The sequence below is a fragment of the Pleurodeles waltl genome, chromosome 1_1, assembly GCF_031143425.1.
Source record: "Pleurodeles waltl isolate 20211129_DDA chromosome 1_1, aPleWal1.hap1.20221129, whole genome shotgun sequence".
In the NCBI taxonomy this organism is placed as follows: domain Eukaryota; kingdom Metazoa; phylum Chordata; class Amphibia; order Caudata; family Salamandridae; genus Pleurodeles; species Pleurodeles waltl.
The window spans coordinates 529,158,143-529,175,637 of NC_090436.1; the positions used below are offsets into that span (position 1 = coordinate 529,158,143).

Consider the following 17,495-nt stretch of genomic DNA (forward strand, 5'->3'; position numbering starts at 1 on the left):
GTGGCTCAGCCTGTAGGAGTGGAAGTAGTTTGAAATAATGTTCTTAATACGGCTTGACCTACTGTGGCTTGTTGTGCGGATAACACGTCTACACAGTAGTGCTTGGTGAATGTGTGAGGCGTAGACCATGTGGCTGCCTTACATATTTCTTGCATTGGGATGTTTCCTAGAAAGGCCATGGTAGCACCTTTCTTTCTGGTTGAGTGTGCCCTTGGTGTAATGGGCAGCTGTCGTTTAGCTTTAAGGTAGCAGATTTGGATGCATTTAACTATCCATCTGGCTATACCTTGTTTTGATATTGGGTTTCCTGCATGAGGTTTTTGAAATGCAATAAATAGTTGTTTAGTCTTTCTGATGTTCTTTGTTCTGTCAATGTAATACATTAATGCTCTCTTGACATCTAATGTATGTAGTGCCCTTTCAGCTACGGTATCTGGCTGTGGAAAGAACACTGGAAGTTCCACTGTTTGATTTAGATGGAACGGTGAAATAACCTTTGGCAAAAATTTAGGATTAGTCCTTAGGACGACCTTATTCTTGTGTAGTTGTATAAAAGGTTCTTGTATTGTAAACGCCTGAATCTCGCTTACTCTTCTTAGGGAAGTAATGGCGATGAGAAATGCAACCTTCCAGGTTAGGAACTGTATTTCGCAGGAGTGCATGGGTTCAAAAGGTGGACCCATAAGTCTAGTTAGGACAACATTTAGGTTCCATGAAGGAACAGGTGGTGTTCTTGGTGGTATAATTCTCCTAAGGGCCTCCATGAATGCTTTAATGACTGGTATCTTATATAGGGAAGTTGAATAGGTAGTCTGCAGGTATGCAGATATTGCTGCAAGGTGTATTTTAATGGAAGAGAAAGCCAGGTTAGATTTTTGTAAGTGAAGCAAGTAACCCACTACATGTTCTGGAGTTGTGTGTAATGGTTGTATTTGATTAATATGGCAGTAGCAAACAAACCTCTTCCATTTACTTGCATAGCAGTGCCTGGTGGATGGCCTTCTGGCTTGCTTTATGACTTCCATACATTCTTGGGTAAGTTGTAAGTGCCCGAATTCTAGGATTTCAGAAGCCAGATTGCTAGATTCAGCGATGCTGGATCTGGGTGTCTGATCTTTTGGTTGTGTTGTGTCAACAGATCTGGCCTGTTGGGCAATTTGATGCAGGGTACTACTGATAGGTCTAGCAGCGTTGTGTACCAGGGTTGCCTTGCCCAAGTTGGTGCTATTAATATGAGTTTGAGTTTGTTTTGACTGAGTTTGTTTACCAGGTAAGGAAGGAGAGGGAGAGGAGGAAAAGCGTAAGCAAATATCCCTGACCAGTTCATCCATAGGGCATTGCCTTGGGACTGTTTGTGTGGGTATCTGGATGCGAAGTTTTGGCATTTTGCGTTCTCCTTCGTCGCAAACAAGTCTATCTGAGGTGTTCCCCAGAGTTTGAAATAGGTGTTCAGAATTTGGGGGTAAATTTCCCATTCGTGGACCTGTTGGTGATCTCGAGAGATTGTCTGCGAGTTGATTTTGGATCCCTGGTATAAATTGTGCTATTAGGCGAATTTGGTTGTGAATTGCCCAACGCCAAATTTTTTGTGCTAGCAGGCTTAACTGCGTGGAGTGCGTCCCCCCTTGCTTGTTTAGATAATACATTGTTGTCATGTTGTCTGTCTTGACGAGAATGTATTTGTGAACTATTATTGGTTGGAAAGCTTTTAGTGCTTGAAAAACTGCTAGAAGTTCTAGGTGATTTATATGCAGTTTTGTTTGATGTACGTTCCATTGTCCTTGTATGCTGTGTTGATCGAGGTGTGCTCCCCACCCTGTCATGGAAGCATCTGTTGTTATTACGTATTGTGGCACTGGGTCTTGGAAAGGCCGCCCTTTGTTTAAATTTATGTTGTTCCACCACAGAAGCGAGAGGTAAGTTTGGCGGTCTATTAACACCAGATCTAGAAGATGACCCTGTGCTTGAGACCACTGTGATGCTAGGCACTGTTGTAAGGGCCTCATGTGCAGTCTTGCGTTTGGGACAATGGCTATGCATGAAGACATCATGCCTAGGAGTTGTAATACCATCTTTGCTTGTATCTTTTGTGTTGGATACATGCGTTGTATGATGGTGTTGAAATTTTGAATTCTTTGGGGACTTGGAGTGGCTACTCCTTTTGTTGTGTCTATTATGGCTCCTAGGTATTGTTGTACCTTGCACGGCAGAATGTTGGATTTCGTGAAGTTGACGGTGAACCCTAGTTTGAAGAGGGTTTGTATGATCTGATTTGTGTGATTTGAGCACTCTATTAACGAATGGGCCTTGATTAGCCAGTCGTCTAGATATGGGAACACATGTATTTGCTGCCTTCTGATGTGTGCAGCGACTACCGCTAGACATTTGGTAAAGACTCTTGGTGCGGTTGTTAATCCGAAAGGCAGTACCTTGAATTGGTAATGTATTCCTTTGAATACAAACCTTAGGTATTTCCTGTGCGATGGGTGTATTGGTATATGGAAATACGCGTCCTTGAGGTCTAAAGTTGACATGTAGTCGTGTAGTTTTAGCAATGGTAATACTTCTTGTAGTGTGACCATGTGAAAATGGTCTGATTTGATGAATGTGTTCACTATTCTGAGGTCTAGGATTGGTCTCAGCGTTTTGTCCTTCTTTGGTATCAGAAAGTACAGTGAGTAAACTCCTGTGTTTATTTGTGTGTTTGGCACTAATTCGATTGCATTCTTTTGCAATAGTGCCTGCACTTCTATCTCCAGGAGATTGGAATGATGTTTTGTCAAATTTTGTGCTTTTGGTGGTATGTTTGGAGTGAATTGTAGAAATTCTATGCAATAACCATGTTGGATAATTGCTAGAACCCAAGTGTCTGTAGTGATTTCCTCCCATGCTTTGTAATAATGACTTATTCTTCCCCCCACTGGGGTTGTGTGGAGGGGGTGAGTGACATGTGAGTCACTGCTTAGTAGTAGGGGTTTTGGGGCTTTGAAATTTTCCTCTATTCCTAGGGAATTGCCCTCCTCTATATTGTCCCCGAAAACCTCCTCTGTACTGTCCCTGGTAACTGGACGGTGTTGCCTGTGAGGTGCTGGCTTGTGTGCTCTGACCCCGAAACCCCCCTCTAAAGGGTGTTTTACGGAATGTGCTGTAATTCCCGCTGCTCTGCGGTGAGTAGAGTGCGCCCATGGCTTTAGCAGTGTCCGTGTCCTTTTTGAGTTTCTCAATCGCTGTGTCCACTTCTGGACCGAACAGTTCTTTTTCGTTAAAAGGCATATTGAGAACTGCTTGCTGAATCTCTGGTTTAAATCCAGACGTTCGGAGCCATGCATGCCTTCTGATAGTTACAGATGTATTAATTGTCCGTGCAGCTGTATCTGCAGCGTCCATGGAGGAGCGGATTTGGTTGTTGGAAATGGTCTGTCCCTCCTCAACCACTTGTTTTGCCCTATTTTGTAGGTCCTTGGGCAGATGGTCAATGAGATGTTGCATCTCATCCCAATGGGCTCTGTCATAGCGCGCAAGTAGTGCCTGGGAGTTAGCGATGCGCCACTGGTTTGCAGCTTGTGCTGCGACTCTCTTACCAGCTGCATCGAACTTGCGGCTTTCTTTATCTGGGGGTGGTGCATCTCCAGATGTGTGGGAGTTGGCCCTTTTCCTAGCTGCTCCTACAACGACAGAGTCTGGTGGCAGCTGTGTAGTGATGAAAGCCGGGTCTGTAGGAGGCGCCTTATACTTTTTTTCCACTCTTGGTGTGATTGCCCTACTTTTGACCGGCTCCTTAAAGATTTCTTTTGCGTGCCGGAGCATACCAGGGAGCATAGGCAGGCTTTGGTAGGAGCTGTGGGTGGAGGAGAGTGTGTTGAATAAAAAGTCATCCTCGACCTGTTCTGAGTGGAGGCTTACATTGTGAAATTGTGCTGCTCTAGCCACCACTTGAGAATACGCAGTGCTGTCCTCTGGTGGAGATGGCTTCGTAGGGTATGCCTCCGGACTGTTATCTGACACTGGGGCGTCGTATAAGTCCCATGCGTCTTGATCTTGGTCACCCTGGCTCATGGTGGTGTGAGCTGGGGAATGTGATGGAGTTTGTGCTGGTGAGACGTTAATCACAGGTGGAGGAGAGGGTGGTGGGGTAACTTTTTTCACCACTTTCGTTTGTGGTGTTTGTTCAGTTTGGAACTCCAATCTTCTCTTTCTTCTAATAGGGGGAAGGGTGCTTATTTTTCCTGTCCCCTGCTGTATGAAAATACGCTTTTGCGTATGGTCTACATCAGTTGAGTGTAGCTCTTCCTCAAACCTATGCTTTTGCATTTGGGAGGTTAGCGAGTGCTCTTCTGTATAAGAGCCTGAAACTGGGTCGGTTGCAGTTTGTTTTGGCACCGAAACCCTGTCTGCATCTTTTTTCGGCTCCGAGGTGACTTTTTTCTTTTTCGGGGCAGAAACCTCTCGGCGTCGATCTTCTTCGGTGCCGCTGTCTCGGCGTCGAGCCGTGTCTACACCGGTATCTCGGTGTCGATGCTTGTCTCCAGCACTTTCTCGGTCCCGAGAAGGCTGCGTGCCGGTGTCTCGACCGGAGTCGGACGATCTCGGCACTGTTTGGGCCTTTTTCGGTGCCGACGGTCGGTCACCGAATTTATGGGTCGAGCCATGGCCTGGTGGCAGTGGCGTCCCCTGGGACTTGTAAATCTTCTTCTGAGTGGTTTTCAACGTCTTACTCACGGTTTGTGTATCGTCGAATCCTTCGGAGTCCGATTCTTGGATCAAAAAGGTTCCCTCCTCTTCTTGTTCCTCGAACTCCCGGTGGGCTGTCGGCGCGGACGCCATCTGAAGTCTTCTGGCTCGACGGTCTCGGAGTGTTTTTCGGGACCGGAACGCACGACAGGCCTCGCAGGTGTCTTCACTGTGCTCAGGTGACAGGCACAGGTTGCAGACCAAGTGTTGGTCTGTATAGGGGTATTTATTGTGGCATTTGGGACAGAAACGGAACGGGGTCCGTTCCATCGGCGTTCTTCTGCACGCGGTCGGGCCGACCAGGCCCCGACGGGGGATCTAAAAAATTACCCCGAAGGGCACCGGAGCTCTTCGATCTTAGACGCGGTGTTGAATCTAACTACGCCGATCCCGAACGCAACAATACCGAAAATCTTCCAAAATTAGCTATCTTTCCGTTCCGAAACAGGAACACGTCCGAACCCGATGGCGGAAAAAAAACAATCGAAGATGGAGTCGACGCCCATGCGCAATGGAGACAAAAGGAGGAGTCACTCGGTCCCGTGACTCGAAAGACTTCTTCGAAGAAAAACAACTTGTAACACTCCGGCCCAACACCAGATGGCGAGCTATGCAAAACATGCATATCTACAGCGACAGATGCCATCGAACACAGCGTTTCCGTCCGCCAGCCCAGCAGGAAACAGAGTCTTACCTTTGACATTGGCTCATAATCAAGCAGGTGACAGTGTGGCTGTGCGGCTGGTGCATAATTCGGGCAGTGGAAAGCTTGACGTGGCTGTTCAAGGGGGGGCCCTGCACTGCTCATGCCAAGTGCATGGGCTGTGCCTGAGTCCCCAGAGGGCCCCCGACACCCCATTCTGCCAACCTTTCCATGGCAGTCCAACCACCATGAAAAGGGTGGCAGATTGGGGAGTCGTAATCTCCAGGGCGGTGCTGCATGCAGCACTAACCTGGCAGATTACAACTGCCGGGCTGTCGACTAGCAGCGACCTGGCAGTGTTGGCGGTCGGAATGTGGTGGCTCTGCTACAGTTGTAATGTGGTGGTCAGACTGCCACAACCGCAGCAGTCAGACTGCCACTGCGAGTGGACCACTAGACTCGTAATGAGGGCCTTTATAACAGTTGTTCTCACAGGTATTATTCAGTTCAATTTTAATTAATCAGTCAAAAATGACTGCATGCAATCAATGCCATAAGGCGTACGGAGTCTGTGTTGTCCAGTCCATAATTGATGGCAGACTTGGCTGAGTCCCACCAGTCCACCAAAGCTTGGCTGAGGATGATACTGCCCTCTTCAGGGAGCATGGGAGCAGTTGTGCAACCAAGTTCCATACAGCATGGAACTATTAGCCCAAGAACCATGCGGTATACACTGACCCTGAAGCCAGGCTGGAGGAGTAGAAAATTATTTTGCCAAAAGTATCCAGCCTCTTGGATTCCCTTCCTGGTTGGGTGGAAGGGAACTTGTTTGAGTTGGCACTGGCTGGGGAAGTCCGGACCACCAGGCTCTCTGGGGAGGGATGCTGGGAGATGAAGGGTGGGTCTTCTAGGATGGGACAGCAGCAACAGGTGATCATGCGGTGCACAAGAGCCCCAAGCAGGGTTTTGTCTAGGACCCCCGAAGAACTTAATTGAGGGCCTCACTGAAAGGAAGCAAAGGATCAGCAAAGCTTGTCCCTGGGTGAAGCACCTCAATAAAAACATGGTCTTGACCTCGACTGCTGCCAGCTGCTGGTCAAGGACATCTAATGCCTTGCACATGACTGTTGCAAAGGATGCACCTTCCTCTGAAAGAGGGCCCGGAGGAGAAAGCATGTCAGAATCCCTAGAAGGTGTCCAGACTGCTGACATCACCCTGTTCCTCGTACTCATTCTCTTCCTGGTCAGGGTCCTCCTCAAAGGAGACATGCCATTCTCTCAGCACCCCCTTTCGGGGATCAAGGAAGGGTCTAGAGGTGGTAAGTCCTTTGACTGGTGTGTTCTTTAAAGCTCCAGTGTCAACATCGAGCAGCATCAGGTGGTGCCAACTCAGAGTCTGAGATGGATATGGGTTTATTGTCCAGTGGTGTCGGTGGCAGTTGGGTCTCTGTCAGAGGGACTGGGGCTGGGTTGGGTATAGGCACCCAAGGAGGTATCAAGCTGGATACGCGGGACAGATCCAGAGTGCCTAGCTGGCATCAGTGGCAAAAATACCACATTAAGCCAGTATGGACACCCCAGCACTCCAGAGGGAATAAGCTGCCCAAAGTTGGTATTGTAAAACTCTTTCAACTGGACAGGTGTCACTTCGGGGATCTTGGCCTAGACCTTTCTCAGGTTTGCGACCAGGAGCACAGTCTTCTTCTCCAGTGCCACCACGAGCTTCACTGTCCACTTACAGATCAGTTTGGGATGCATCGACCTGTGCTCAATACAGGCCTTGTGGCCATGGCCCTAGACACCAGAGACAGTCCAAGTGGCAATCAGACATACATCTGTCTGTAACACTCCCTGGAAAATTTAAACCATGTAGGTTTTACGGTTTACACGTCACTAGCACACAGAAAGAAAATGCGACAAAAGGGTAAAAATGGTGGTCAAAAAAAGGATGCAGTAGTTTTCGAGATCCACCCTGTTGCAGCAGAAAGAACGGAACTGGTGTCAGTGTGCAGTGGTGGTGCACATACTGGAACCACAACATCACTTCTGAAGCAGAGGAGGTCGAAGGAAAGCCCATTAACACAACCTATCAAGATTTTCTGGAACCAGTCTGATGCCTGTGAAATATTCTAAAATGAAGAATCTGCGATTAGAAGTCTCTATCAGAAATAAATATAATAAATATTTGTCCAAGCGAAATCCTACCATACTGGTGACTTCTTCTGTTTGTGATGTTTACTCTAAAGCTTGCACAAACAGGCAGAAGCCACAATGGCATAATCAATGTTCTCTTATTAGACAACAAATTTCTAAGAGTGACTCGCATACATACTTGTCCTCTGCATATCACATGATACCCATAAAACCTGTGATAATCACCCATCTTTATTGCTATAATCAGTGTGAACTGTTTAAGCACACAAGGAAGCAAAAGTGGACCCCAGACCTAGGATAATGATGCCCAATATTAAAAGCAGCTTTAAGAAGCAGATTCTTCACCTAAGAACAATGCCAAAGGCATGTTTTAGTTTTAATGATTGTTCAGATGAGAATCGGTCATGGAATCATACATCACCTTGAAAAAAGGAGTTGCACACTTTCTCCTATAGGATAACATTAAGGATGGCACAAAGTTTAACAAAGTAAGTGAGATGCATGAGTAGTTAGAGCATAAACAGGCTTTGAAATCGGGACAAATTAAAGACATACAATCACTGGTTGATTGAGTTTCATTATAATGTTAATGTTTAAGAAAGTAAGACTTTGTGGAATAGATTACAAACTTGAAAGAATTATCACATTGTAAAAGTTGAACATACCGATGAATAGCTTTGGATGCCTGCCTCTGCACAGCCATGTTTCTTCCCTGCAGTGCACAGAGTGCAGATGTAATCAGACATCTATCATAAATACTGTCTTTTCTACCAATGTGCTTTAGCAACTCATTAAGTGCTGCTGTTGAGAGAGTAACATCACGCTTTGCAAGTCCCAAAGCACAAAGAGCTTGAAGGCTTTCAATACTGGGCTCTTTTAGAATTGAACTGAAAGAAAGAAAAACATTTTAGCTTACCATGTGATGCATGATAATAAATCTTATTTATCAAAGAATCAAGTTTCAATTTTTTTGTATTAAATCAATCATAATTCGTGATTCGGTTATCATGTAACGCTCCTACTATAATTTGATGTGGATGGGCTTTAAAATTTTCACTTACCCCTACCTCTGCTTATCAATAGCTCTTTCCTTAATAGCACATGTTATGAAGACAACTTTTAAGAGTAATGGTTCCAAAATCTGGAAAAAAAACTCCAAAACCCACAAAGGCTCTAGAAACATCTTCCACAGATTGACACAAAAAATAATCATTCTGTAGTGCTGCCAGTATCTGCAGAAAAAAACTACCATCCTAGATAAAACTGTCTACCTAAGTTTCCTTCTAATATTTAATTAAATAAATCACAACCAGCATTGGACCTTCAGGTTGCCTCCGCAGTCTCTAAGGTGTTTACCTTTACTTTGCCCCCTTTTAATCATCTAAGACTTACTTTTACGCCTTTACTTCAATCACACATTTACCTTGCCTGCAGTTAAGCAGTTACAAAGCCACTTCACCGAAAGGATCAGGGGAACAAACTTTAAGGTAAATATAATTTAGCAATAGGTTTAAAAAAAATGGGTTAAAATAAGTAGATATGGTGTACTTTAATTCCCCAAAAATGTATTAAAATTAATTATGGCTTAAGTCTAGTGTTACCTATTAATTTAATTATTTTTAATTTCAAATATTTAAATAATTGCCACATCTCTTAAGCTAGTGCTAGTAAATTTATAAAACAGACTACTATAGTACAAAAATTAATAAGGTATGTGTAAATTATTATGAATGTACTTTCGTTTAATTTAATATTAGGGTCGAGTTCTGTAGTAAATCGTATCAAAATAATTGAATTAACACTAGTGCTATGGTTAGAATATTGTTATCTATTAATTTACAATAATTCAACAACATTTAGAATTAGGGTTAGTACTGAATTTGGCGAATACGATTAAATTAAATATAAATATTTAATTAAATACAAGTTAAGTGTCAGCAATAGGGATAGAATAAGGTTTATAATTATTGAGATGTAATTTATGGTTATGGTAATACTTATTTGAATAAATATAACAACTTAATTTAAATGTTTTAAATTAGATTGCATTTGTGGCTAGGATAGCTATTGATAATACAATTAGGTTAATTTGATAAAAGATTCAAAAATAGGGTTAAGGACTGCATTAGTATTAATTTCTCATCAGGAACATAATTTAAAATAATTAAATGACTGGTATGAATCAAAGCTAGAAATAGAGAACTTTATAAAAGAATTAAAAAAATTAAATTTATTAAAGTAAGGTTTATTTTTAATGGTTTTCAATGTATTTGAAAAATGCACATTATTAGAGTAGGTATTAATGACACCCAATGTAAGTAAAGTAAAGTGATAAGAAAAACAGTCTGATGTAAATGTTAGGGTTAAGAAAGGAGGGGATGAGTAAAAGTAGGGCAAACTAAAGGGGATGAAGTTAAGGTGATTTCATTGTTATGGTTAGATAGGTAGACTAATTAAAGGCAGGTAATCAAACATATGATGAAGAAGTCAAGATAGTCCAAGCAGACAAACATGCAATCCCCTTGTTATAGAGCAATGCACTCTAGCCTGCCTCATTATGATATCCCCACCCTCTCTAGATTCCTGCAAGCGTTCCTGCTCCAAGAATTATCCTGAATCTACTCCCTTCATTTTCCATGTATGTACTGAACCGGAGGACATGCATCAATGGTTTCAGTGATGATGAATAGTTTAGAAAGGCATTTAAACCTAGTAAATGAAAACAGTATTGTTCTTTTAGTTCTGTCTCTCATCGTAACATCTGCACCAGCCATGTTACACTCCCCACTCCATGCCCTTGAAAGAAATGATAAATTCAGCAGTAACTTGATCCTCCTTAGTGGCCCAAAATACCCACTAAACACAGGATACAAAAGCACAGCAACATTCCAAGATCTGTTTTTTGGCAACTGTTCTGTTATGCACATCAGAAACTGACTTGTGAATTGCTACATGCTTGAATTCCTGGTCTCTCAGATTTACACAGAGCATTTTTCAAAATTGCAGCATGCTAAAAATGTTTTTTTATACTGCAATCCAAGATGGTGTTAGTTTAATGCATTTTCTTTTAAAGAGACACTATAGTTACCATTAGATAGTGTTCAAAAAGTGGATAAGGTTTAATTATTTATAAGGACATAAATATTTAAGCCTCATTATGACGGGGGTTCAATGTGAGATAATTAAAGAAAAATATTAGAGATCACATTACTGTCCAGATGAATGAGTTAATTACCTTCCTGTGAGCTTGCATGTGGAAAGCATGAATTTCTAGGGAGGACATATACAATCATCAGAAGTGAACAGAATTTTAAATGGCAGCTTATCCATTTCAAAAATTAAGCCAATGGATATCCCGTTCACTTACCATTTAAACAATATCGTCTTTGCAGAGTCCACTTTATCACGTTTGTACTCAATTATTGCGAGGGCTGTAAGAACGTGTGCTTTATCTTGTTCAGACTCAGCAGCTGTAAGTGCTTTTTCATAGGCTGTTGAGTTTAATTAAAAGCAGTTATGAAATAGAGTGAAAGGCTTAATCCTTAAAATAAGCTTAAGTTTATACCATTCAGTTTTATTTTTAAAGCATGGTTTCAGATACATTGTAATTTCATTCTTGTTTATGGTTTTGCATTTGCTTATCAAATACTGAGGTAAAAGAAAAAACAGCACTTAAGAACAATTCAAAGCAAAATAAATAAGAAACATGTGTATTTGTATTGCAAGTACATAAGAATGCTGTAACACGCTAAGTTTTGTTTAGTATGCAGCACTGCCTTTCTCTTTAAGTGTATATAGTGTATTTATTGTTGTCAGCATGAGCCATAAACATATACGTTATATAAACATTAAAAATCAGTATGATAAATGTAAAAATTAATATGTAATTGCTAAACAATACCATCATATACACTACTAAATATTAAATTAAGCAGTAAACAATAATAAATCAAATCAGTCAGTTTCACTAAACAACAGGTACAGTTAAAAATAGGTTGAATAAAATCTCTTTAAGTACTCTGAGGTCTTTCTGGTTTGTTAGATCCTGCATTCCCAACACCCTTACTTGAAGGCCAATAGGTGCATTTATCACTATCTAGAAATAAAAATGTTCCGATTCCACCCAAGCACGGCTCTACCTTGAAGTGATTCTCCGCTATCTTTATCCCTTAGATACATGATGTTCGGACCTAAAGAAAATGCTCTGAGAAAATTAAATTTGAGATGCTTCTTCACAAAAAGGTGATATGTAGACATTCCGAACCTGCCCTGGATCCCACTATTTAATTCCCTGACCCACAAATTTTGGCACCATTCCTTTTATACTGTTTTAATAATTTCTCCCAGTGCCATTTATAAATATTAAGTCATTTATCAGCACTGCAGAGCTGTCTAATTACTGACTGGATGTTAATGATGTTGGTTTCACAGAATAAATCTACTGGGAACTTTGTCTTTGTAAGGTATATGCCCTGTTACTACATGGAATACCACACAATAGTGTCCTTTAACCTGATAGGTGAGCCTGACGCCCGCACACCCTCCCTGGTGCGGGTCACGACCCACCAGGGAGGGATCTGAAAAATCCTCCGGGACATCGCACCGTAGGATTTTTTTAATCCCACATCGGAAGACACAGAAGAGCTTCCGTGTCTCTCCCCAGACCCCCCACCCGCCCCTTTGTAACATCACACTTGTTTTCCCCACCGGAGCAGGAAGCAGCAGATAGCTACTCTGGTGGGGAAAACAGGACCAAAACAGGCCTCCCCACCATTCGGGAAGGCCTCGTTTGAAAGGTAAGATTCTCCCCTTTCAACAAGGCCTTCCTGAAACGGTTTCCTGGCCCTGGATCATAGCCGCTGTGCGATCCAGGGCCAGGAAACCCCGCTAGACACCAAGGATCGGACTTTTGTCTAGTGGCAGTTTTGTTGCCATAAAGTAGAGCAGAAGGTTTATATGCCTATTGCAAAGATCAAATCTGTATTTTATGTAAATAGCGGAGTGGATTAGTAAAGCCAGCCATTACCTGCACTATAATAAAAATTAAATGTATGTGCGAGGGGGGCTATGGAGAGATGAAGGGCACATTTGTTGGGCGGTAGTGAGGGAATCCAAGGAGGTGGTCATGGGAGTGGGAGCACCAATAATGATTGTTGGATTGGGCGCTAGAGGTGCTAAAGACTGTGACAATTGGAATGACAGTCTTTTTTGTTTTTTTTTAGTGTCTTGAGAGAACGTGCTGACTGAGGGAAGAAGCGAAGGTAAGGTGACCTTTACTGTTGCACGTATCACACACACACCCATCAGCAATTTTGTGACTGTCTACGTAGGCTAGTGTTTTGGAGCAAGAGTTTAGCTAGTAGCAGAGATGGAGTTTCAATGGATGACTGCTGCTCAAGCCCTAACTCGAGTTATAGAGGACAGCTCTGCCATGGGAGCAGATACTGAGACAGCATCTGAGGGATGGCATAATGGCGCAGACTCTGGGAGTGATTTCTCCGACAACTCCTCTTCCAGTGATTCTGAGGCAGGTGATGAGGACAGTCATGCTGTCCCTTCGCAAGCACAGTCTGTACAGTGGAACAATAGCAGGTTAGCCCAACCCAGAGAGCAGGTGCATGTGGCGGCAAGTATAGAGAGAGTGCTCTCTTGGGAGCTCCCCAAATTAGTTCAGCCCCAAATCCACCACCCAAATCGTATTGTGGAGACATCAAAATTGTCTATCACAAAACAGCCTGGTTTTGTAAGGCAGGCAACTGCGTTTTAGGTCCTGGGCTCGGCGGCTATATACAGAAACCTACCAAACCCACACATTTCTAGAAACTAGAAGCACCGTCATGCACCACAGCCCTGACCCACCAACGCCAGCACCACTGACTCAAGTGTTGTCAACAGATGTCCCTATCTGCACTGCGACTTGTGGATGCTGCACAGAGCCCATCCCGTGCCGCTGACTTGGGCCTAGCGACGACAGCGCTTCAGCAACGACGCCGCTGCTGCCTACACCGTGACCTGGTGACACCGCACATCGCACGCCTTGCTTCACCCCACTGCCCTGGTCTCACCGATGCCCTTGGATGCCGTCACCGAGCCCCTGCCTGCACCGTGACCTGTAGGCACTGCACAATGCATCGTCCCGCTTCTCACCGCAGCCCCTACGGCATCCACACCAGCACTCCTGACTTCATCAGCTCGAGCTCGATCTGTAATACAAGCGACTACAAGGGCCTGACGATCCCCGCACCGACCTGCGGAACTGATGCCGTTCTCCGGATCTCGTCAAGAGGATCACAACGCCCTGCATTTCCAAGGCACTGTTTGTGGGTCCTCCCAACACTGTAGCTGGCCCGTGATGCCGCGGCCACCTTGAACTGTTGGTTTTGTTGATCACAACACTGTGAAACCCCCAGGTGGAGCTATCAACTTCAAGGAACTGTATTTTTAACTTAATTCTTTCAAAATTCATATCATTATTGTATGTTGGATTTATCTCGTTTTGGTCTTGTTTTACATAGAAAAATATTGGCTATTTGTCTAAAACTGATGTGGTGTCCTTTTGGAGTGTTTTCACTGTATTAGTGTGTGTTATGTGCAAATGCTTTACACATTGCTTCTGAGATAAGCCTGACTGCTTGTGCCAAGTTACCAAGGGGGTGAGCAGGGATTATCTGAACTGGGTATCTTCCACATCCTGACTAGAGTGAGGGTCCCTACTTGGACAGGGTGCAAACCGACTGCCAACTAGAGAGCTCATTTCTAACACTTGTCATGTGGAGGTGACAGGAGTTGGCTGACAGTGACATGATCTGGGGAGCGAGAGAATTCAACCGGATTCCGTAACCAACAGGTGAGGTTGCATCACAGCCCACTTCAGCCACCGGACTGCGTCCTACATGCCTGGGGCTTTGTTGGGAGTCTGCCCTTGCCCTGCTTGCTAGGTGCTGCCTGGTTTGAAGGCCTATCCCGTGGGTTGTACTGAGCGGCACTGAGAGCTGCAGTGGGCTCCTGGTCTGTAGCCAGTCAGCTCCTCATCTGGCGACCCCGTCTACAATCCCATGTTTCTTGACCTCGAGTCTGGCGCAACAGATAATCTTGCACACCGCATCCAGAATACTCACTTTGCATTGCTTCAGCACCTCTCCCCATGTAAACCGGAGACCTGAGTGAGAATTAGGCCGGGACTGATTAGGGTCTGGTAGTGCTGTCACACAGCTGGCCTATCTTTTCTGGGAATTACCCTGCAGCCCTGGTCGCAGCACCCTTGATTCCTGGCACATTGCATTTACAGTGCATATCAGTGTTCTTCCCAGTCAGCATGCACCAGCGCTCGGTGCGCTGCTCCTGTTACACATTAAGGACTCTGTTGGATCTGGATCCGAGACCTGCCCTTACTGTGGTGAGGGCCGGTGCTCTGGACACAGGTTTGTAGACTTATCCTCCATGTGCCTCACTTCCACTGCAGGTGGTGTCTTCTGTTGCCCCTCCCTGGCTTTTGAACTCGGGGTCACTTTCCACCTCGGTGGTGAGGGGGGTCTCATGGCCATTGTAGAAAACCGGGACCTGCATGCTTTGAAACCCTGTCCTGGCACTACTGTGCTCCTGCACCAGTTCGCTCAAGCCAGTTTCTGCTAGCCCATTACCACTGGATCACACTGCAGTCCATGAGCACACAATGACATTCCACAATGGTCACTGTGAGCCCCCTTCCTGCTGCGCCATCAAGCACTCTCTCTTAATTAATGTGCCAATTACAACTCATGATAAGAAAAACAGACAACAGGCCAACTAAACTCGAACTTGACAATCTGTGATGCATAGCAAGAATTGTGCGTGTAGGAAAGTACAATCATTTTGACATGGTTGCCCCCACTTTTTGCCTAGTGTCAGTGTGTTTTGACTGTAGTACACTGGGGACCTGCGAACCAGAACCCCAGTGTCCGTGCTCTCTCCCCTAAATTTGGTTAGTAAGTACTTCTTGCACCTCAGAATTGGCATACTGGTCCCCCCATAAGACCCTGTAGAAGAGAGGTGTTACCACCTCTCCTTTGGAAATAGGTGTCTCTTGGCTAGGGTAGGGATGTTCCTGAGGGCCAGGAGACTGATTTGAAGGGCACATTTGGTGCCCTCCTTGAAAAAATGGTTTCCTCCAGTGCAGTAGCCCTCAGCTTCCACTATGGTGCAAAAACACAGAAAGGGCAAGGGGAGTGACCATCCCCCTGTCCAGCTCCCCGCTTAGGGAGGTGCCCAAAGCTCAGCCAGGTGGCCACTTGACTCTGCCATGTTGGAAACAAGATGAGCAGAGGCCCCTGGGAGTATTTGACTGGTCAGTACAGCAGAGTAGCGTCCCAGGCCCCCACGATAGGTGGGTCATAACAGTAGATGTCCAACCCTCTTCCTGGGTTACTTACGAGATCCCCTGAGGGTTGGGAACCTAGTAGGCTTATATTTATATAAATTAGTCTTAGACTCTTCTGCTACATGGACACCGAATTCTGCTGCTGGACTTCACCAGAACTCAAGACAAAACTGCAATTTTTAGGAGGGCTCCTACCGCAACTTTGGCCCCTGGTATTACAAGGACCTTGCAACTTCCGTGGCTGTGCATCCTCCAGAGTCACAAGGGCTCTGCCTGCAATAAGGAGCAACAAGGAATCTCCCTTGGAGTGAAGGAGTCACTCCTCTGCAACCACAGGCACCTCAATGTCGACTACCGTTTTGTGGATCCTGCTGTCCCACGGACTCTTCAAGGTTCTACAACATAAGTGGTGGCTCTATGGCTCTCCAGAGGTCTGACCTGTCTTCCTTGCAACTAGGAAGTCGGTGGTCCCTCGTTTGAGCTACTGGAATGGAACCCCTGTGCAGCACACCTGTTTGCTGTTGCCAAGGCCTGGCTGCTCTTCTGTTAGAAGACCTCCTAGCTCCAAAAAGCCCCAGCCTCCAGCATCACACAGCTCCAAGACCAACGTCCTCCCTGAAAGTGCGAGAGGAGTTCTCTTTTGGCATGGTTAGCCCTCCACCTTTTGCCTGATGTTGATGTATCCTAGAAGTTGTAGTGCCCAGGGCCCCTACTAACCAGGTTCCCTGGGCCAGAGCTCTTTCCCAAAATCTTTTGTGATGCTTGACACAATTGGATACACTCTTAAATGTCACTGTAAGTCCCTAGTCAATGGGTACACTTGTACCCAGGGCATGAGGAATTAGGGGTAGGCCGCTGAGGGGAGCAGCACTGATTATGCCACCCTCTAGGGCCCTGCACCCAGTAATGCCATTGCAGGCTGAGTGTTCTGGGGCAAACCTTAAAAGACAAATTCGACATGGCATACTCCCTGTGTTCCCTGCCCACCCTACACTGCATATGTTATAGGTAAGTCACCCCTCTGGCAGGCCTTTCAGCCCTAAGACAGGGTTCACCATACTATAGTTGCATGAGCAATATGCCCCCACTTTGTCCTTGCCAAACATGGGACATAGTGATTAAACAGAACAGCCATTTTAAGTACATGTACTGGACAATGGTCAAACATGAGTACATGATGGCCACCCTGCAACCTAGGTTGCTTGGTATCAAACAACTCAGGATGATAAATCCAAACTGGTGCCACTATTGGATTTATCCCTAAATGTACCGTACTGCGGGGTCACCTTAGAGGTGACCCCTGCAAAAGCTAACCTAACCGGCATGGTTGCTGACTGGTTCCATCCAGCACGACACCTCCAGACAGCCAATAAACAAACCTTGGGGGAGGGCCCAGTCTCTCTGGTTCGTGAGACAATGCCCTTCCTGGGTGGAGGAGCTAACACCCCCTCTCTCAGGAATGTGCATTCCCCTGGCGGTGAACTTCAAAGGACTACTGCCCTTGAAACTCGAGCCCCCAGGCCTGCTGCTAGCAGCAAATGGCTTCCCCCTTTGCCAACCCCCACTTTTCGCGAGAGCAAAGGCGGGAAACCACAAAAAGGGTAGGAGGAG

The 17,495-nt window shown here is 45.1% G+C and overlaps 1 protein-coding gene across 4 annotated transcripts in view; it reads right to left on the reverse strand.

The window, feature by feature from the left end:
- The window catches only part of SKIC3 (SKI3 subunit of superkiller complex), a 1,026,707-nt gene that overhangs the window by 476,432 nt on the left and 532,780 nt on the right, over positions 1 to 17,495 (reverse strand). For all 4 annotated transcript variants that reach the window (XM_069225585.1, XM_069225575.1, XM_069225607.1 and 1 more), the window contains exons 30-31: positions 10,896 to 11,019; positions 8,194 to 8,415 (exon numbers count right to left, since the gene is read on the reverse strand). In XM_069225585.1, coding sequence (XP_069081686.1) covers positions 8,194 to 8,415; positions 10,896 to 11,019 — 346 coding nt within the window. The remainder of the gene's footprint in view (positions 1 to 8,193; positions 8,416 to 10,895; positions 11,020 to 17,495) is intronic.